We start from the raw sequence: 19,589 nt of genomic DNA on the forward strand, positions 1-19,589 counted from the left end.
GCTAGCTGTGATTTCAGGGAGGAATGTGTTTATCCAATCATATTAATATTCAGTTGCCAGTGACACGCATTCAGAAACAATATTTATACAATCTCGATACTTAAGGCAACCTGAATCTGAATCTGATGTTTGGTAACTTCCAAATACAAAAACAACATGATCCTGATCCATTCCATCAGTTTTTTTACATGTAGTTACAGCTTCGTCATAGAATTTGGCATGGTACTGGAAGTCAGAGAGCACCAAATACTAACCATTAGTGCATCCCTATTTCATCTTTAGCACAATCTACAGGAAGTTACAGAATATCATCTGATCACACCACCAAAAAAAGAGTGTTCTACTCTGCACAACCAAAGAATCGTGATCTAACGTTTGGTGCAACCTAGCCTGCCTGTGAAGTTCTTTTTACAGCAGGGAGTTCGACAGAGCTGAGGTCTGCGGGATACGGAGTCCACAATCCTAATCCTCCCCGGCTCTCCTTCAACCCCTTCTTCACAATCTCATCGATTGTTTTAGCCCACTCGACTTTTGATGAGTGCTCTCTTGTGTGTCTGTGCAAGATGAACAATGAGTTGTACTCGCAGTTGGGGAACATGAAGAATCTAAGAGTGTCTCCAAGCCGATAAACCACGTAGCCAAAGCTGAGCTGATCACGAGGCGTGAAAAGATTGACTTCATTGAACCAGAGACAGCTGAACAGATCAGCTATCGTTGTGTGCTCCCTGATCAGCACCGCTCCCTCTGGAATATCTGCACATCACAGCTTGTTTAATCAACATTGAGAATTGATGAACCATGGTAGCACAGCAGAAATACACAAGAGGTAATGCATCAGTTATTTCATAAACAATGAGCTTTGTATCCAAGATTTTGCTTAACAGCTCCAGATGAGCATCTACCTTGGTGTTACCTAAAAAAACTTAGTGGAGAAAAAGTAATTCCACTCACCACTAGGCATCCTTTTATTTGCGTCCCAAGGCTCCATCCCCTCATGATAGTATATCTTCATCTGAAGATCAACCAAAGGCCGAGCATATCGCTTCCTCCTTTTGATTGCATCACCCTCCTCATATATGCTCCTATGATGCTTATGGACAGCTACTGCAAATGTATACTTTCCTCGCCAGAGATATCTGCAAAGAATTTTCCCTGTTGAATCAGTTTCAGGCCAACAGCAAAAGAAAAGAATTTGTTTGAGGTTGCAGATAAAAAATCAACCTTTCAAGAATAAGCAGTGGATCAACCATCAGCTCCATTTTTCCATCAATCCAAATACTATACCAAGCTCGAGGAAATAGTCTATGCGTCAATATCTTTGGTACTTTTCCGTTCCTTCTAGGTTCATCAAACGGAAGGCGGTGTAAAGTTACGAGTCGCCATATACCAACCCATTTCCCACCTGCACTATCAACTTTGACAGTGACGTTTTTCTCAATAAAATCAAGGGATACCTCATCTACCACCATCAAGAAGCAGAACAACTTTTGAGAGCGAAGGCTGATATTTGATGGCTGATGGGGAATGTCATAACCATCAAAAATACCGGAGGCAACCACAAATTTGCATTTCTGTATGTACTCCACATCAACATCATCCATGTCTGCCCCACTGTTCTTCATAAATCCACAGTGCACCTGAGCGTATAACACAAACCATCACCATCCACTAGGAAGAAAGTTTATTGAATAAAAACAGACCATTAGTAACTGGAGTACGGGAAGTAGATAAGTGGTGGGAGTAAGCTATTCCTTATGAAGAACAATGTACAGTAGCTTTAGACACAATTATTAAATTGCAACTGCTATTTTATGTTGTAAAACTCCACCGTTCCCACTTAAGTACAGATTGTAGTAACTCTATTCTTCTACAATGTACTTGCTTGAAGAATCAAATAAGAACCCAATGAGTAAATAATGCGCATACAACAACCTCATCATTTGCATACATTTCCCAGAATTTATTGTATCTTTTGTAGCAAGCAAACTCTGACAAAGTTTCAGGTAAACTGTGAGCATAACGATGTTTCCAGCCCAGCTTACACATCATGTATGACTTGTCTGTTAAAGCTTGTAAGATGGCACATATGCACAAGTGCATGGTGAAACATCAAAATTCAAGCATTCACAATGTAGTTTTTCAATTAAAAATTAGACTACCCTGTGGGGTAATTCCTGTGTTACAGCATGTAGCTGTAATAGCAGACCCACTAATTTAGAAGTCAGGATAAGCCTGTACGTATTTTAGTTCAAATATACTGAATTAAAGAAAGTATAGCCATTTTCCCCGTCATCATCTCTCTTTGGTAACAAATAAAAACTCTATATATTAGGAGTTAATAAGATAGAATCATATACACATGACAAAGATGACCGATTACCTTCATGGTAGCATTCAGTTTAAAGCTTTCCTCCCTCTGTTTCCAGTTTTGACGTCCTCCGAACAATGGCGGAGAATCTTTGTCCTGCTTGTCAACTGTTATATATGACAGCTTCTTTACGATTGCGTTGGGAGTTCTCTTTGGAATCACAACAGCATCTGGATCATCTGCAACAGGTATCGAGCAACCTGTAAAATGAAGGAACTGACGTTTAGATCATGGAAGAGGGAATTTTAGAATTAAAAAATGGTTAGTCATGAATCTTACGGTGGAGCGGTTTCGATGAGACTTCCATCGAGTCCAACACCTGGAGAACTTTACTGTCAGTTTTACAAAGAGCTGCACAGATGGAGAAAAAAAATTAGCAAACCATGTCAGTATGACACAAAAGGATCCTCATAGGCAGTCCTAACAAAAAGACCGAGATAAGTTTAACTTCAGAATGCGGTTCAAATAAATAGAAGAGAAGCTCTAGCACAGCATCATGATAGAGGCCGCTAATGCACATGTGAAGGGGATACATAGGGTAATTGGCTGCAACTTGCAGTCACAGTACTACCAATACCTTTGAAATCAAGAAAATCTATGTGAAGCCACTATTGATGCACATGTGGAGGAGCTACAGAAGTTGATCGTGCGATTACTCGAAAGCATTGGGCTCTTCCATTCCAATTTCCATCCCAAACCAATGCACGCGGATAGCAACACGATACTGACACATCGTCGAGTGATTAACGACAAATTGGAGCACGAAACATGGCAGCTACGAGCCGCGTGGTGATTGTGTAGACGCAGTAGGGATAGACTGAGAGAGAGAGGAGTAGAGACGGAGCGTGACCTGAGAGGAAGGAGACGGAGGAGGTGCAGGACCAGAGGTGGAAGGCGAGGGAGAGGAGGACGAGCAGCGCCCACGCGATGGCCGAGACGAAGACGAGCCGCACCGCCCCCTTCCGCCACACCACCCGCATCCCCTCCCCCTTCGCCGCCGCCGCCGCCGCCGCGTCCCCGCCTCTGCTTCGCCTCCCCATTGCTCTCTCTCTCTCTCCGCCGCCTCCTCCAACTCCCCTCCTGTGGGCAGTGGCCGGTGGGATCCCGGCCGGGGATTTAGGGCTTGGGCGGCGCCGCCGGGATCTCCTCCTCTTGGAATTATCGGAGGGGGAGCAATGCGGAATCTGAGAAGGGAAGCGATGCACGCTGCAGTGGGGGAGCAAGAAAGAAGCGAGTTGATTTTCTGAATTTCTTCACCTTTATCTTTTGAAATCTCACTACTGACCAGCCTCGTTTGGAAAAATGGGAAATTTTATATAAAATTCGAATGGTTTCAGGCGAAATTCATGCCTTTAATTAACCAGATTTTGTTTATTTTCTCGTTGGGCCAACCTGACCTTTTTTTTTTGCAAGGAACCTGACCTTTTTTTTCCTCCCTATCTTCAAACTTTTTTGACAGGAAATCTTCAAACTTCAAAATGGTTTAGCAACTACTCCTTTCGATCCATAAGAAGTGTCTCAGACTTAATACTCCCTCCGATACTAAATTCTTGCCGCAGTTTTAGTTCAAATTTGTACTAAAAGAAATTTAGGATTGTAGGGAGTACTTATTATGCTACGATTAGAGACATGTGCACTTTCTAGATAGGCTTTTGAGTGTGAAGTCTGAATCTGTGCTTGCCATTTTCAAGCAACTCCTTCTGTAAGTCCGAAAATGGGGATTTCTGTGTAATTTTTCTCATCACAGCTGAATTTTGTGCTTGCCATTTTCAAGCAAGTACCAGGGACTCAATGCAACAGCCAACAGACAGCAATGGAATCCAGTGACCACACACACACACTAACGTTACGGAATCACATTAGAGACATCTACTGAAAACCATGTTTACAAGACAGTAGAGACCACCACAACACCACTTGGCACAAGAAGCACAATCGCGTGAAATTTCATATCATGTTATTATCCAATACAAGTACGCTATGTATGTACATCTGTATTATACTAGTATTGCAAGTTCAGGACATGAAACCTGAAAAGGCACCCTTTTCAACATTAACATACGATCTGTTTATTAACATACAGCTGACTGTGGGATCGCAAATTAGAACACTATCATGTACTGGAGCAAGAGAGGCTGCTTCCTTAGAGGACTGGGAAGATGTTGCCTTCGCCGTCCTCGTCACCGTCGAGGTAGTTGAACGGAGCATCCCCCTCGTATCGGAAGTCTGGGCCGACGTAGCACTTCATCTCATGGAACAGGTTCAGGTTGTCCACCAGCTTGTGGAATACATTGCAACCGCAGCACTGATGCAACAAAATCACAACAATTTGACAAGATGCACTTCGATATAATCCAGGAAAGGAGTAACGAGCCAGGAAAGAAATGAAGATATCATTGATATGAATATGTATCCAAAAATGAAGAACTTGTGGGGGCAAAAACATAATTTGGAGGTAATAATTTAGAATATGCATTGAGTGCATCAAATAAATAAAACCACAATAACCCAATAACACACCACTGATAGTTGAATAAATAAGTAAGCTTGAGTTTGTGGGGGCAAAAGGGCCACTATGGTAATGTCAATACAGTACCTTGGTCCTTGGGATAGTGGAGGTAAAAGGTTTGTGCGGTTAATACCTGCCTATTGCTGAACTGAACTCATACTGCACGCTCGTCTGGACTGTTTGATCTTATACTGAAGCAATAAGCTGATTTTTTTTGTAAAGGAAAACATTAACCTGAATTTATTACCACGCTGAAACAGCATACCCTGCTATTCTTATCTGTGTAGTTATCACTTATCAGGCCATCTTCTTATGGGGAACGACATCATGTCATTCTGGTACAAGATGGACTAGCAGTCTAGCAACCTACTTCAAGTTCGACATTACTGATGTCAAAAGCAAATTATGTGCAAGAACATGTCCTCTGGTAATAAGCACCAATTGTTGACCACACTACTGTATGCATATTCATCAACTCTTATCATTGTACCGAATAAAGACAACAAAGAGCATCTCAATCCAATTGTTTAAACCAGAGTTAGGATCAGCTCAACATGGATCGTTATACAACAATCAACATTACAGTAACAGCAGCAAGCCAGGCAGCCAGCGATACCTGAACGAACACGGTGCCGTCTGTGTAGGCGTGCGGGTTGATGGCACGCGTGGTGCGCTGCCCGCAGACGTTGCAGGTGAACGCCACCCGCATCCGCCGCCTCGGGGACTTTGTGAAGAGTGACCACGGCAGCGTCGAGACCTCCGGCCGATTCGCGGCACCGGCCGTGGGTGGACCCTCCATCCCCGAACCCGTCGTCCAGCCGCTCCCCGTCGCGGCGCTCATCACCAGCCCCATGGCCGCGTCCTGCAGATGCCACAGCAACCCGATCAGAGAGCACGAAACCAACCTGATCACCAGGCCCATTATCAGCCGAAGCAAGAAAATTACAGATGCGAACAATTAGAAAAGAAAAGGCACTGGATCGGAGCCTTATTGCTCCGGAACATGAACTGGAATCGAATCGAGGCAAGAAATGATTCGAGATCGCATGAATTTCGCCGTGGACGCGTAAAAAGAGAGACAGAAACCGCATGATGGGGAATAAGGAGCACGAGCGAATCAGAGCAGGGCGCATCGGATCGTGGCGTCCGACGACGAGATCTCCACCGGGGGCGGGCGCGCCGTTCCGTACCTTGGAGAAGGGCGAGAGGGAGAGCCCGTATGGCGCGAGGCCCCCGGCGGGCGCCTCACGCCCGGCTCCCGACGGCTTCGACCTGGAGCCGCTCGACGCGAACTCCTCCCCTTCTCCATCCCGGCCTGCAACCGCATGGACACACAAACGCTGGCATGAGCACCGGTGCAGTAGCAGAAGAAGAGACGAGAGGCGCGGGGGGGCACGCACGCTTGGAGGCGGCGGCGACCGGGGCGAAGGCGTTGCGGCGGCGGGGGAGCGGGGCGGGTGGTGAGAAGCGCGAGGTGGTGGCGATCGCGACGGACTCCATGGGAGCAGCTAGCGGAGATTGGAGCAGATTTTTTTTTTCTTCTCCTTCTCCTTGGCCCGGGCAAATGGTGAGAAGGAAGAAGTGAAGAAGAGGGAAAGAAAAAGACAGAGATGCGTTTCGGAAGGAGCGGGTGAGGATTAACCACAGGCCGGCCCCACCATCAAACATGAGATGTCAGTCTTTGTTATTACCTGATTTTTATGAACCTGGAGATTTTTTTTTTCAGAACTGTTTTCAATTCCTGCCCAAATTACCTGACCTCCTTATTTATTTCTAGTTTATTTTCAGATTTTTTTGTTGAACACTTATTTTTAATAAATTGTTTTCCCTGCTTGTTGGGGCAAAAGAACTGTTCAGCATTAAGATGGCAGGAGTATTAGTTGAACTTTTGTGAAAATTTTGAACAGCTTTGTGTCATGTTTTCTTGCCTTTTCTAGTTCTCTGTTTTGCACAAGCATTTTCCTATGTTCTTGGACGCCTATGGAATCCAAAGAAGAAATATATGATCCTCCCGTAGGAATCAAACTGTTCGCTGCCTGAAATCATGAAAATAAATCTTGCAAAATTCATGTGGACCGAAGAGGCCCTTGGAGGCTTGGACCATGTTTAAAATGCAGGGATTTCATTAAAGAAATGTTCGATTTCCGCCGCAAGCAGAAATAATCCCCATCTTCCAAATGACCTATTGTCAAGAAAAGTGATCAGAAATGAGATAAGTTGAATCTATTGGCCTCTACTCACAATTGTTCATCTATTGTCAGTCACTATTTAGCAGTGCTCTCAGAACCATTTACAGCACGGCATTCCCTAGAGGACATCAGTCGGAACCAGAAAAAAAAACTGTGCTAGAGAATAGAGAATATATACACAAAAAAGCTATCATAGAGAAAGGAAACACTAAAGAGTGAACTAATTTGCACCCCACCTATCCAAGCACACTCCCATCTTCGAAGTGTTAGGAGTCCTATGATCATTGATCAGCTCTCAGGAAACTAGGCGACAAATAATGACCTCATTGCAGAACACAATCTATATCCTCGCCACAATGGCTCTCCCATCAGTCATCATTCATGCCTTCATCGTCGCCCTCATTCATGCCTTCGCCGTCGCCCTCGTTCATGTCTTTGCTGCCGCCCTCATCATCTTCCTCACTTCCATCTCCAGTTGTCTCTTCTTCCCCATACTCTTCGTCGTCACCTTCAATGTCATCCACATCTTCATCGTCATCAGAGGTATCAAAACCATAGGAAAATATAGGTTCATCCATGTAATCAGGGCCATCAGAATCGCTTGTGCTACCGGAGAGATCAAGATCTGTGAAAATCTTTACAAATCAACAAAATTCATGTCAAAATTGAGTTACTAATTGTATAATCATATCACTGGATATAGCAGTAACAAAACACAGATACAAAATACAGTTTTCTTATCTAAGCTCTGTTCCAACAACCTCTTAAAGGAGGACAACAACAAGTGATATCTCCAACAGTGTAAGCAATGGACTAAAAAAAATCCACAAATATAACAAGGATATTCTAATACCAACACATCTGCATAGCTTGGACCTTGTGGTTGTTATGATAAAAAAAAAAGTTGTTTTGCCAACACAGCACCAACCAGTACTTGCTTCAACAGAAACGATTCTGTCAATTAAAATACATGGATACACACAACTTCCTTTCTAATGTGTACAATTGGCCCCTCCCTCTTTAGCATCACTCCAAAAACATGACCAGGTCTAATATTACAAAGTTACAGTGCAACAAATGAACCAGCCTTTTAAATTCTTAAAGTGGGGGCACACATTAAAGCATGAACATGTCTCAAGCAAATTAACTATTTATACACAAGTATTACATATACAAGTTGGGCATCCGAAGAAATGTGCGAGAAAGACAAAATTTGAATAAAACAGAGAACATACCTCATCATCGGAGGTGTTTTCACTTTCACCAGGTGCCCAAATCTTGATGCTCGAATCAATACCACTGCTTGCAATAACAATCTCAGATGGATGCTGTTCAACACAGTTCACAATCCGTTTATCTCCTCTCATCACACGCATAAGCTCCCCATCCTTCTTTCTCCAAATAAATACATTGCCACAGTCTGATCCAGAGGTAACATAGTCACAATTGGGACCAAGGAAGTTAACACCCTTAATGGTCTTCATGTTCTTGTGTCCGACGAAAGTCTGAGGTACAGGCAACTTCTTCTCTCCACAAAGTAATGAGGATTCTACAGTCGCATCCATCAAGAGTTTTTCGCCTACCTCAAAATTGTTGAAGTGCAACCCATGCTCTCTCTCGAAAATGTAGATGTTTTCATAACTATAGGATGCCAGTAGCTCCCCGGTCTGGGAGTAAGCCAAACCAGTTATTCCATCTTTGTTTTCCGCAATCATATGCGGAGGGCAAAAGTGCTCAACCGGGCAACCAAATTTAGAATCCCCGTTGAGATAACTCTTACGTGTATCATATAACCTTACATACTCATCAGATCCGGAAACTGCAAAGTAACATGGATTTCTTGGGTCGACGGCAATAGAATAGAGATCGATGGCATAGAATGGTGAATCATGAATCGCCCCACATTTAAAGAGCTCAGTGGCCTCTTTCTCCCGTACGTCAAACTGAAGGAAAACAGAGTCAGCATCAAAGGAATCCAACACCGATAACTAAAAAAGAAGGAAGCAAATTAGCAACTTACAGACCACACAGCACCATCTTGCCCACAGCTAAAGAACGTATGAGGATTTCCAGGCTGAACAGCCAACCTGTGGACCGCATAGTCCATTTCAGCAAACTTATGCGTAAGGACACACCCCCCTTCTTGTATTTGCGAGTGCCTCACCTGTTCCACAGGCAGAACAAATAACCAAAACCATCAACAGAAAACCCCAAGCTAAACATGAAAGCATGAATTTTCAGGTACCCGGAAAGCAACTCCTGGACGTGCTCTATACCTGCCCATCGGCACCAGACGAGATAATGCTTCGATCATCCGAGAAGGGCATGAACTGCGCATACAGCACATTGTTATCGTGGCCGGTGTAGAACTTCAAGGTCGGCTCCCCCTTTTCCCAGTTCCACAGCATGATGTACTGATCGTCCGACCCGGACAGGAGCAAGCTCCCGCTGCTGTTGAAGCTTATGGTGTTGACACAGCCCCTGTGCTTCCGCAGCCTCTTGTGGATACTAAGAGACTGCACAAAGTCCTGCACACCCAGCCAAGCAGAGAACTCCAAGGTTACATGGAAGAAAAAAAAATTCACAAACTACTAGTACAAGGTAATGATCCTGGATGAACTTAGCAACCGCAAGAGACCCCTCAAACTAGGTTAACCGCACTAAATCAGCCTAATCCTGCTCGATTTCAGGGCGCTGGTACGGGAAGAGTAGAGGAGTGGAGACCGGAGAGAGGGGAGAAGGGGGGGTTGGACGACGGACCTTGGAGGCCATGACGGCGTTGGCGAAGCGCTTGGGCGGGAGGCGGCCGACCTCCCGCTCCCACAGCCCCGCCATCCTCGTCCCCTCCGCCGGCATAATCGCCGCCGCCGCCTACTCCGCCGCCGCGAGGGTTTCTTCTCGGTTCCGCCCCCTCTCTCTTCCCCCTCACGGCTCTTACCTTCTGCTTTGCGCTCATGGCGGTTATATGCATAGCCGGATCCTGACCGTTCATCGCGAAACGAACGTTCCAAAACCCCGCACGTTTTCCAGTTCCAGTGGGCCGGTTGAGCCTGGGCCCGTGCGCGTCCTGGCCCAGCAAAGCCCAGCTGCTTCCCGACAGCAGCACAAAGCCGGAAGGGAACCCATTTCGGCTCGAGCAAATTCATCGCACGGGAAGAAGCGGAGACGGAGCGAGCGAAGCGCAGCCAAACCCTAGCTCCCTCCCCACCCCCTGCGCGCGCGACCGACGGGAGCTCCGCCGCCGCCGCCTTCCCGCACCATGGTAAGCCCTCTCCCCGCTCCTCCTCCTCCCGAACTCCTTGTTTCGTTGACCTCCGTACTGACGGTTCGCTTTTTTTTGTGGGGGCGTGTTGCTCTTCTATCGCAGGCCGACTCACCGCGCAAGAGGTAATGGCGGACGCCGGTTTTCCTCGGGATTCGCCTCTTGGCGATCCTCTCTCGCTCTCTGATCCGGTGCCTGGTTTGATGTTTCCTCCGTTGGTCGCGCTGGCTCTGATCAGTGTCCAGTGATGCCGCTTAGCTTGTCGTGGCGTTAGGTGCACGGTGACGAGGATAGTACGAGGACTTGTGTTGTTACGTGGGCAGCGTAGCGGCCGGATCTCGGATGTTTGCTTGCTTTTCGAGCTCGGTAGCACATCGTGAGGTTGATGATGATGCTTCCCTATTGATTTGCAGCTCTTGCAACGGTAGTGTTTCTTAGTAGAATTCATGTTTTGGTGATAGGTAGATGCACGGTATTCAACTTAACTAGTTATTCCGCAGAATGATGAGTTTGGCACAAGTACAAACTGTGGATGTTTATTCCACGCATCATGGAAATAGGTCAACCATTGCTTTTGCCAATAAACATTGGAGTTTTAGTGGCACTAATAAGTAATAAACTTGAGTATAAGGGGGGAGTAAATGTTTCGTTAAGGTTAGGACTTGGCAGCCGAACCGAACTCCGCCAGGGCAGTGGATGTGCATACTTATGCCTTATGCTAGTTTTGTTTCAAATGGAAATCGAACAGATCTGTTTCATAGAGCTTGCAAATTCAGATTAAGATATATGGGATGCTGATGGATGAACTGATTATTCGCAACTCTGCATTTAGATCAGAGCCTTGTGTTCCTTACTTTTTTTATTCCCTCTATCCATTTCTTATAGTATGCTTATACGTGTAGTTATTTCTTCTCTTAACATTTCATTAGATAAGCAGTTGACTAAGGCCATTGAATACAAAAAATGATTGTAATTCCGTTTATTACTTATACACAGTACTTATACCTAATATGTCATTCATAGTTTTAAGGCAACTGAAAGTAATATTCAATAGTATGTCAATGAGAGCTGTAAAATACTATAGAAAGGTGACGATGCTTGGTGTTTAGTCGTAGCCAGCAATAGTGATGTGATGTTTCGACTGCTAGAAAGCTATGCCGAATTCAATTCTGATCTAGCATGCACTCAAATTAACCTGGTAAACATGTAGACCCATGTATCCAAAGTTCTTTCAGTCAAGCTCTCTGTTCTGATCAGCGGAGTCTTACTTGTGGCACTGATTTGTACTTAAATTTTTTGGAAAAAACATTCTTGTAACTTAACGATAGTATGGCACCCATCTTTTTCCTTTCTTTCTGTTCATCAGTTACCTATCAGTAAACAAGGGATTTCCTTTTCCTTTGTTATTTGGCTATGGTTTGAGGTTTGTATTGAGCACATTACGACACTGGTTTCGTATGTTAGTTTAGACTTTAGACTGCTTATTTTGTTGCTTTCTTGGTTGGCCTGTTAACCTGTTAATGCGGTAGGTGAGCTAGGCACAGAACATAGAATGGCCTCTTTCTCCCTTGGGCCATATCAAAACATGTGCTTTACTAGATGAAAAAGACAAAAGGACTAACATCCTTGTCAGAATTATTAGGGGCCTTCATGTTTAACGCAGTCTACTGATATTTCTTACTTGCAGGTACTCATCAAGGCCCTCAAGGTCCCCATCTCCTTACAAAGGACGCACAAAATCAAGATCAAGATCACCTGCAGCTCAATCCCAGTCTAGATCTCCGCCGCCTGACCCTAGATCACAGGCAAGGTCAAGATCAAGAAGCCCTGAGAGGTGTGGATTCTTCTTTCAACCTTTTGCTAATATTTGCATGTAGTACATCTGTTTCGCAAATTTTGTTTTCCGCACCAAGAACTGAACAAAATACTATCATGCATTCTTATGGTATCATATACAACTTGTTCTTGCTGTTTAGAGTTTTGTTCACAACTGACAGTGTGGGGGGTAGTTGAAGTATTCGATACTGGTTCTATACACTAGTTATAGTTGAAACTCATATTATAATAGCTGGAATATACAAAACCACATGATAATAGTAAGTAGCTAGTTGTGTAATGGTTAAAGATCACTGAATTGTTGTATCAAGATTTGAGATACTGATATTTGAAAAATGCATTTTAAACCTTAAACGGCTCTTTAGGGAAATGGAATATCTTCCGTGTAAGATAAATTGGTTTATAAATTTCACCAATCCTAGTGTTTCATTAGTGTGTAAATATATCAACGTCTGCAATGAAGGAGATAAAATGGAACAGTGTATTTAAACTGCAACAGCTCTTTCTAGGGAAATGGAATATCTTCCATCCCATGTAAGATGAAGTGGTTTATGGATTTCACTAAGCCAAATGTTTCATAGTATTTCGATATATCAACATTTGAAATGAAGGAGATAAGATGGAATACTGTGCTCATACAATTTTTCCTGGACATGGGATGTACTTCAAAAAAAGAAGCTTAAAACTAATTATTAACATATCACTTAATGTTTTCACAGGCAACAATTCGTCGTCTAATCTAATCTATACATGCTTATTCTGTTTCTTATTCCAGGGAGCCTGACGCTGGAAATCATGGAAATACTCTGTATGTGACTGGACTTTCTTCTAAAGTTACTGACAGGGAACTTAAAGATTACTTCAACAAGGAAGGAAAGGTCCGTTATCTTGACTTCATATAAAGTGCTGGTAGCTTTCTTGTTTCTTTGGAGTACCAAGTCATGACATTTCCTGTTTGTTAGGTGGTTTCTTGCCATGTTGTTCTTGAACCCCACACACGTGTCTCGCGTGGATTTGCTTTTATCACCATGGACACTGTTGAAGATGCTGAACGCTGTATCAAGTATCTTAACCAGTCTGAACTGCAAGGCCGACACATCACGGTTGAAAAGGTAATTGGTTGTGCATCCACTTGGGTTGTTGATTCAGATGCAACCTTATATTTCCTGTGTGTTGACCTGGAGGTTTTTTGGCTATGATTCAGAAGAGATTGTGCAAGCTAAGTGCAGCAATCAAGATGCTCAGTTCATCCATTTCAACTTTAGCTCATACAGCTTGATCAATGGACAGCCCAAAGGGTTACTATGCAACACGAGATTCACAACAACTAAACATAGCAAATTTTCAACTAAACCTGAGCATTCACCTTCAACACCACATCAACTAATCAACGGGCATTTCAACTCATTAGTCAAGATGTGTGGTGACATATGCATAGCAATGTTGGATGTCTGCTAGTTGGAGTTTGTGCTCTTCATTACATATTTCCTCCTTGGTCCGTTATTGCAGGGTATCCAACTGATCGTAAGGGAAACTTGTAATTACCTACATAATCCAGCATGATAGTTCATTTTCATATCTTAGTTTGGTAGCTGACATCAAACTGACTGTTGCTTTGATTATTTCAGTCACGCCGAGGTCGCCCAAGGACACCAACTCCTGGAAGTTACCTAGGTATGAAAAGCAGCCATAGTTTGTGGTCTACATTGTTAGATTCAGTTACATTTACAGCATACGGTCAAATCTTGTCTTGGTACTCTCTTTTTGCTGGATTTCTTGTACTTTATGATGGTGTACATGTGCCTTGTTATTTACAATTTGCCGATTTTTCTTGGACAGGCCATCGCTATGAACGTAGAGAGCAGCAGCGTGGTGGGAGATTTCGCAGAGGCTATGGTCGTGACGAGTATTATGGCAACAGCTACCGGAGGTCCCCACCTCCCATGTACTCCTACAGGGACACTCGAGACTACCCTCCCTACAGGGACAGCCGAGACTACTCCCCCCACAGGGATGCTCGGGACTACTACGATGGTAGGGGTGGTCGAGGTTACTCCCCCCAGAGATCTCCTCCTCCTTATGGTGGTAGGTCAAGAAGGGAACGTTCTAGATCGTTGCCGTATTCCCCTTACCGGATGCCTGAAAGAGGCTACGGCCGCCGAACCGGCGGTGGTGGCTACGACAGGTAAGGTTTGCTCGGCTCATGTGAGTAGAGACCTGAAGCCATGCTGGATGACATGCTTCCCTCGACGATGTTAGATCGTTATAGCTGTACTATCTTGGAACAATACATTTGCAAATTTCAAATGTTGTACTGTCACCTAGCTTTGTAGACTCTTGCAATGATTGTAAGAATGACTCGCGGGACATGTTGTATCCGTCCAGTCTTGAAACTATTTGAAATCATGTTATTCGACAATGATTCCTTGAGAGGTGAGAAACAAAGGAAGTTGATGAATATTGAGTACTACCGTGTGAGGAGCCAAAATGCCTTGATGTGCCCCTTGTATATATATGATGATGGTGCCTCATGATATCTCTGATGGGCCAACACGAGCGAGGCAAGGACCGGAGCTTGTGAATCGCAGATTCTTGCTAGTGTTGGTGTTGATGGGATCATGTGCCTGGAATATAGAGCATATGGTAGGGAGAGGCAAAGGCAAAGCCAAAACAAAGGCTATTGGCCTACAGTATCGTAGCGTCCTGAGCTCCGGGGATTCTGGTGGGCATATCTCATTACTTGTTGGGTTGAATGCCCTTGTTTCTTGCTCCGTAGGCATCTCATCATTAAGCTTTGGACTTTTTGGTTGATTGATTTGATGCAAAAGGCGCCCATGAGCTTCTTCTTTTTTATTTTCTCCTGTGGAAATAAAAGGTGGTGAGAGGATTTGATTGGGATAAGCCAGGAGAAAAAGAGTGAAGAGATTCCGGGCTTGTACCCAGTGTATCGTGGGGGTGATCCACATCATGCTGCTGCTGCAGGGTAGCGAACTAGTGATGTCCCATTTGGCCCCTGTTGCTTGCATATTGTGTTTTGTCACACACAGACACACAAAATAAAATTAGTGACCTCTTCTTATCAAATGGGACAAGAAAATTTGCCCTTTCTCGTTTCATGCGTCACATGCATGCATGGTTATCCACTTATCGTTGAAGAACACGCAACTTCTCATCATATAGACGAATTATTTTTCTTTCTACATGTAATCTTCTTGCAAAAGCAACAAGTTTCTTTGTGAAAGCATCTAAAAAAATACTGTACAGAGAGAAGAGAAGTGCTACTGCTCGTGGGCCCAGGAGCCAGGCCAAGGGGGGTTGGCGATGTGTGGTAGTACTATGTCGTACTTGTATCTCGTGATACTACATATACTGGGGCTAGGGCTGGGGACTGGGAGATGGGGCTGGAGGGAGCAGAGACAGAGACAGGCAGAGTGGTGTGGTGTCTAGCTGCAGCAATATGAGCAGGACGTCCATGTGTCTCCCGCCTGCCGCCTGAGCAGAGAGCAGGGCATATCTTCTTCCTCCTCATGGCTCTGCCGATCGATCCCCTCTCCATGATTCAGATCCATCCAACCCGTCTTTCACTCGCTCGTCGGAGTTAGGGATGGTGAATTTTGTTTTACGGATCGTAATAATACTAGGCGAATGAGCCACGGTCATAGGCCCTGCTGGCTCCTGCGTACAGCTAAGCTAGCTAGCCAAATGTACACACCTTGGTTTATGTGTGACTGTGAGTGCAATCTCGAACGTGGTCCTTTTCTTACCAGATCCGTTACCTAACCAAAGTGCTAATTTTCAATATTTTCATTTAACTAAGGATCCAGTTACATCATTATTTCAACAATAATACATTTGTGGGGAACCAGAGAGGGATGGGAAGGCTTTGGGAGGGGGAACCGGTCCCTAATCTAGTTACATATCTTACGGTGGTTAGATATGACGATGATGTGTGTGTTATAAGAATAAGGTTTTCTGACTTTTCTCGTTACGATTTCGGTCGACGATGTAGAGGAGGGACGAGGGATCATCTGGTCGCTGCTGTTCTGAAGAGTATATGAGCTTATGCTTTCGTGTTTTTGGTGCTTATTCACCGGTCAGCGAGGTTCACCCAATTTCGACTTGGTTGCGAACCGTACGAGGTTAAATTTTCCCAGATCTGCCTGCAAAGGATCTAGGGTGGTCGTCTAGCCCCATGTCGTCGGCTTATTCTCTACGACGACGTCTTTTTACAACGTCTTCTGACTTCGACCGGCAACTTTTAAGACCGTTAAGTAGGTAGCAACGTTTTTCCAATATTTACACTTCACACACGCCGGCGGCGAGTGCAGAAAAAGAAATGTGTTGTCCTTTGGCAAATGTCACATTTATGCATTTTCTAGAACAGATGGCGTCAATGGATTTAATACATGCATGGACGTATCAGCGCGTATATATACATGGTAAAGAGGACTTTTCGGCGTAACCAGTCTCCATGGCATTCATGCATGCATGCATGGTCCGTCCGCTGCTTGTCCTGAGTCTGCCTAGCGGGGCCCACGATCCGGGGAGCGGGGTTGTCTGGATTCACGACTCCCGAGGCAGCAAAGGGCCGTGTGGCGTCTAGCGCTTGTCGTGCTGCAGCCAGCCTCCTATAGCTCCCGTTCGTTTCCTCGGGCATCATGCATCGCACGGTCCCCGATGCAACGCAACGTCCCTCGAGCTGCATTGCACGGCAACACCATGTATACATGCGTGCAACAAAATCACGACGTGTACAGCATGCACGTCCATCACGGGCAGCCGATCGTAGTGGGGCCGGTCCCGCGCGTCAGTGACCGGCACTACTTCACCGAATCCTCTTCGTGCATGGCGCCGGCCATCGATCTTGGTGGTCGAAACGTGTGCATCTCACCGGCACGACACGAGATTTTATTTCACAAACACATGCAGTCCAAACGTACTCTCACTTCTATCACACGCACATATCATGTCTCTGTCGGCATCTCCGAGATACTGAATCTATAAATCTAGAGAGATTTACACGACTTTTCAGTAGCTCCAAATACTGATCGAGACTTTGTACTCAATCCGAGTTTGATCAATCACTTGACCTCCGCTAACCTAAAAAGTAACTGACGAATAATTCACGCTATCAAGTCGTGTATAAGTACTATCGTCGGGGGAAAAAAAAGTTGCAAGCACGCAGTACTGTACACGCGTGATCGACCTGGAGCTGCAGCTGCACGGAGAAACGTACAAAAACGTGTACGTACGCATAATCGTGAGCTTGTACACCTACAGTTGTCCAGAGCATGTTCTATACGTACGCTATACCACGTACACATACACGGTCGACAATACAGTTCCGAATAATACGTAGCGAAGAACAATTAAGTGTACGTGGTCCTGCTATGAATAATATACAGAGTAGTATATGTGCACGTACGGATAAACATGCATGTACATCGGGTATATAACTACGTACGTACGTACGTACAGACAGACAGCAAGCAATCTGCCTGCCGTACGTGTGTCTGTGCATGCATGCACGTGTACGTATTATTATGAACATGCATATATGTCTGGTCGACGTGGTACTGTACGTACCTAGGAAACATGTGGTCGGTCGATCGAGATCGATCTCTGCACGCACGCCTGAGTCTGACCGGTCCATGAAATCGCTTGAATGCACAACAGTCAACAGGGTCGAACTCGTGTGAGTAATTACACGGTACGTACGGTCTTCCTATATATTTTATCTCTAAATCTCTAACTCAAGTACTACTCAATTTTTCTTTACTCTATTCAAATATGAGAGATGAGAAGATCTTATTTAGAAACAGATTTATGAACAGATTTTCAGTATGGTAATTTTACTTACTCCCTCCGTTTGTATAGACGAGAAGAGCTTATTTAGAAATAGATTTTCAGTACGAGGAATTTCATAACTCCGTGTAGTATATTACTTGTAGTCTAGTCTAACCAAACTCAAGCCCATCCATACGACGCGTTTGAGTGTGTAGTACCTCTTTTGAATTTCCTTCACCTCTAATTCTAGTCGCATCCTCCTTGTATGCGCGTCTTCACCGTTGCGGCAACGCTACTATTGTCTCATGCGCTTCTTCACCGTTGCGGCAACACTATTATTTTTCGTTCGTCACACGTCTTTGCCCCTCTGATGCTCTACACAGACACATGATAAAAAACTCGACCTGCAAAGGGATAAGTCACAACCCAGACATTTGCATTAAGAAGAAGACCTTCTCATGCATGCAGATCGAGAAACCCAAGAACCTTGCCCCACACCATACACAGAGGCACCGAATCCCGTGTGAGAGCGGGCGGGCCTTAGATCTGTGTGTAAGGCGTGGTGCAGACGAGGCCCAGCCTGGAATTTGCTGTGGAACTCAAGACCTGACAAGTGCTACTAGAGTTGTCCCTTAACCATTAACATGCCAAGTGCCAAGGGCTAGTTCGCTCTGCAAGGACACAAAGACTTTTTTGTCCATAAAAAACATGATCAATTTGTATCGGGTTCACATTGTATTTATTTTCTAACAGTATATACGCGCTTCCGGATTTGTTTCTAGAGTTTCTTTGTTCGTTTGCTTTCTCTAAAGTTACAATTACAAAAATGATAAACACTTTCAAAACTAAAACTTTACTCTCTCCAATTCATATTAATTGTCTCAAATTTGTCCAAATATGAATGTATCTATGTCTAAAAAACGTTTAGAAACATGTAATATTTCGATAATTAATATGTATCGGGGGAAATATTTTTTTGAGCGAATACAAAACACTTGGCTATATTAATTATCGACGGGACCTGGGCCTGTGCCCGACCCGGTCCGGCCAGGCCCAGCTCGATCCCAGCGAAAAGCCTGCACGGATCTCGCACAGCTCCCGACGAGACGAGAGAGAGAGAAATGCGAAGTGGTTTGCGATGACTGATGAAGGCAGAGAGAGAGGAGGCAACAGTGTAATACTAATATTGTGGGCGCATGCAAGGATGTAATAAGACAAGGGAAAAGCCGGCGGCGTTGGGCGGTAATGACCAAAACCGCCGCGGTTTCGGCGGAGCTACCTTTTGACGTGTTTGGAGGCTTGCATCCGCCAGTTTCCCCAGCCTAGAGAGAGACAGGCCAAGGCCCAGGCCAGACAGACAGACAGGACTGACTCTACACACGCAAGACAAACAAACAAATCACTGATTAAGAACAATAATAGTAATCATCATTGTTGTTCATGTACTTATACCACATGCACTAGCGTGTGTACATAATGTTTGCGAGAATCTAGCTGGAGAAAACATTTTCCTGAAAGAATCTTTGATCGATAAGATGTGTATGTATAGACCAAGCTACACGTATATGTAGAAGCTATATATATACATAGCTAGTATAGGTAGAGAAAATATATTCGGAAAGAATCTTTAGATCAACA

At 44.6% G+C, this 19,589-nt stretch overlaps 4 protein-coding genes across 5 annotated transcripts; 1 reads left to right on the forward strand and 3 right to left on the reverse strand.

Moving 5' to 3' along the window:
* Positions 1-117: 117 nt before the first annotated feature.
* LOC100844441 lies at positions 118-3,607 on the reverse strand. The gene is made up of 6 exons (XM_003563211.4): positions 3,219-3,607; positions 2,648-2,719; positions 2,381-2,568; positions 1,222-1,637; positions 952-1,136; positions 118-753 (listed from the first exon to the last, which is right to left on the reverse strand). Exons 1-6 carry the CDS (start codon positions 3,406-3,408, stop codon positions 386-388), a joined length of 1,419 nt encoding a protein of 472 aa, XP_003563259.1. The 5' UTR covers positions 3,409-3,607; the 3' UTR covers positions 118-385.
* A 678-nt stretch (positions 3,608-4,285) lies between these two features.
* LOC100844750 lies at positions 4,286-6,470 on the reverse strand. Its single transcript, XM_003563212.3, has 4 exons — positions 6,278-6,470; positions 6,068-6,192; positions 5,494-5,739; positions 4,286-4,673 (listed from the first exon to the last, which is right to left on the reverse strand). Exons 1-4 carry the CDS (start codon positions 6,375-6,377, stop codon positions 4,512-4,514), a joined length of 633 nt encoding a protein of 210 aa, XP_003563260.1. The 5' UTR covers positions 6,378-6,470; the 3' UTR covers positions 4,286-4,511.
* Positions 6,471-7,075: 605 nt separating this feature from the next.
* Positions 7,076-10,005, reverse strand: LOC100845367 (DDB1- and CUL4-associated factor 8). Of its 2 annotated transcripts, none has more exons than XM_024457183.1 (5): positions 9,827-10,005; positions 9,343-9,594; positions 9,087-9,230; positions 8,302-9,009; positions 7,076-7,691 (listed from the first exon to the last, which is right to left on the reverse strand). In XM_024457183.1, exons 1-5 carry the CDS (start codon positions 9,920-9,922, stop codon positions 7,494-7,496), a joined length of 1,398 nt encoding a protein of 465 aa, XP_024312951.1. In that variant the 5' UTR covers positions 9,923-10,005; the 3' UTR covers positions 7,076-7,493. The 2 variants fall into 2 exon arrangements, with proteins under 2 accessions (XP_024312951.1, XP_003563262.1); XM_003563214.4 differs by having other exon boundaries at positions 7,076-7,701; positions 9,827-10,003.
* A 181-nt stretch (positions 10,006-10,186) lies between these two features.
* On the forward strand, positions 10,187-14,628 carry LOC100845877 (serine/arginine-rich splicing factor SR45a). The gene is made up of 7 exons (XM_003563216.4): positions 10,187-10,328; positions 10,434-10,453; positions 12,016-12,162; positions 12,940-13,042; positions 13,127-13,276; positions 13,793-13,838; positions 14,004-14,628. Exons 1-7 carry the CDS (start codon positions 10,326-10,328, stop codon positions 14,351-14,353), a joined length of 819 nt encoding a protein of 272 aa, XP_003563264.1. The 5' UTR covers positions 10,187-10,325; the 3' UTR covers positions 14,354-14,628.
* The last annotated feature ends 4,961 nt before the right edge of the window (positions 14,629-19,589 follow it).

Source organism: Brachypodium distachyon, chromosome 1 (assembly GCF_000005505.3).
Source record: "Brachypodium distachyon strain Bd21 chromosome 1, Brachypodium_distachyon_v3.0, whole genome shotgun sequence".
In the NCBI taxonomy this organism is placed as follows: domain Eukaryota; kingdom Viridiplantae; phylum Streptophyta; class Magnoliopsida; order Poales; family Poaceae; genus Brachypodium; species Brachypodium distachyon.

Bases quoted from the DNA above. Each gene is read 5' to 3' on its own strand.
- LOC100844750 (XM_003563212.3), bottom strand. From the start codon at position 6,377: ATGGAGTCCGTCGCGATCGCCACCACCTCGCGCTTCTCACCACCCGCC. The intron at 6,193-6,277 runs GTGCGTGCCCCC...ATGCGGTTGCAG, and splicing joins GGTCGCCGCCGCCTCCAAGC to GCCGGGATGGAGAAGGGGAG. The intron at 4,674-5,493 runs GTATCGCTGGCT...TTGTTGCATCAG, and splicing joins ACGGCACCGTGTTCGTTCAG to TGCTGCGGTTGCAATGTATT.
- LOC100844441 (XM_003563211.4), bottom strand. From the start codon at position 3,408: ATGGGGAGGCGAAGCAGAGGCGGGGACGCGGCGGCGGCGGCGGCGGCG. The intron at 1,638-2,380 runs GTAATCGGTCAT...TTATACGCTCAG, and splicing joins AACTGAATGCTACCATGAAG to GTGCACTGTGGATTTATGAA. The intron at 754-951 runs GTGAGTGGAATT...TGTGATGTGCAG, and splicing joins AAATAAAAGGATGCCTAGTG to ATATTCCAGAGGGAGCGGTG.
- LOC100845877 (XM_003563216.4), top strand. The intron at 12,163-12,939 runs GTGTGGATTCTT...TTCTTATTCCAG, and splicing joins AGATCAAGAAGCCCTGAGAG to GGAGCCTGACGCTGGAAATC. The intron at 13,277-13,792 runs GTAATTGGTTGT...TGATTATTTCAG, and splicing joins GACACATCACGGTTGAAAAG to TCACGCCGAGGTCGCCCAAG.
- LOC100845367 (XM_003563214.4), bottom strand. From the start codon at position 9,922: ATGCCGGCGGAGGGGACGAGGATGGCGGGGCTGTGGGAGCGGGAGGTC. The intron at 9,595-9,826 runs GTCCGTCGTCCA...CTGGGTGTGCAG, and splicing joins ACGCCGTCATGGCCTCCAAG to GACTTTGTGCAGTCTCTTAG. The intron at 9,231-9,342 runs GTATAGAGCACG...CCTGTGGAACAG, and splicing joins CGTCTGGTGCCGATGGGCAG to GTGAGGCACTCGCAAATACA.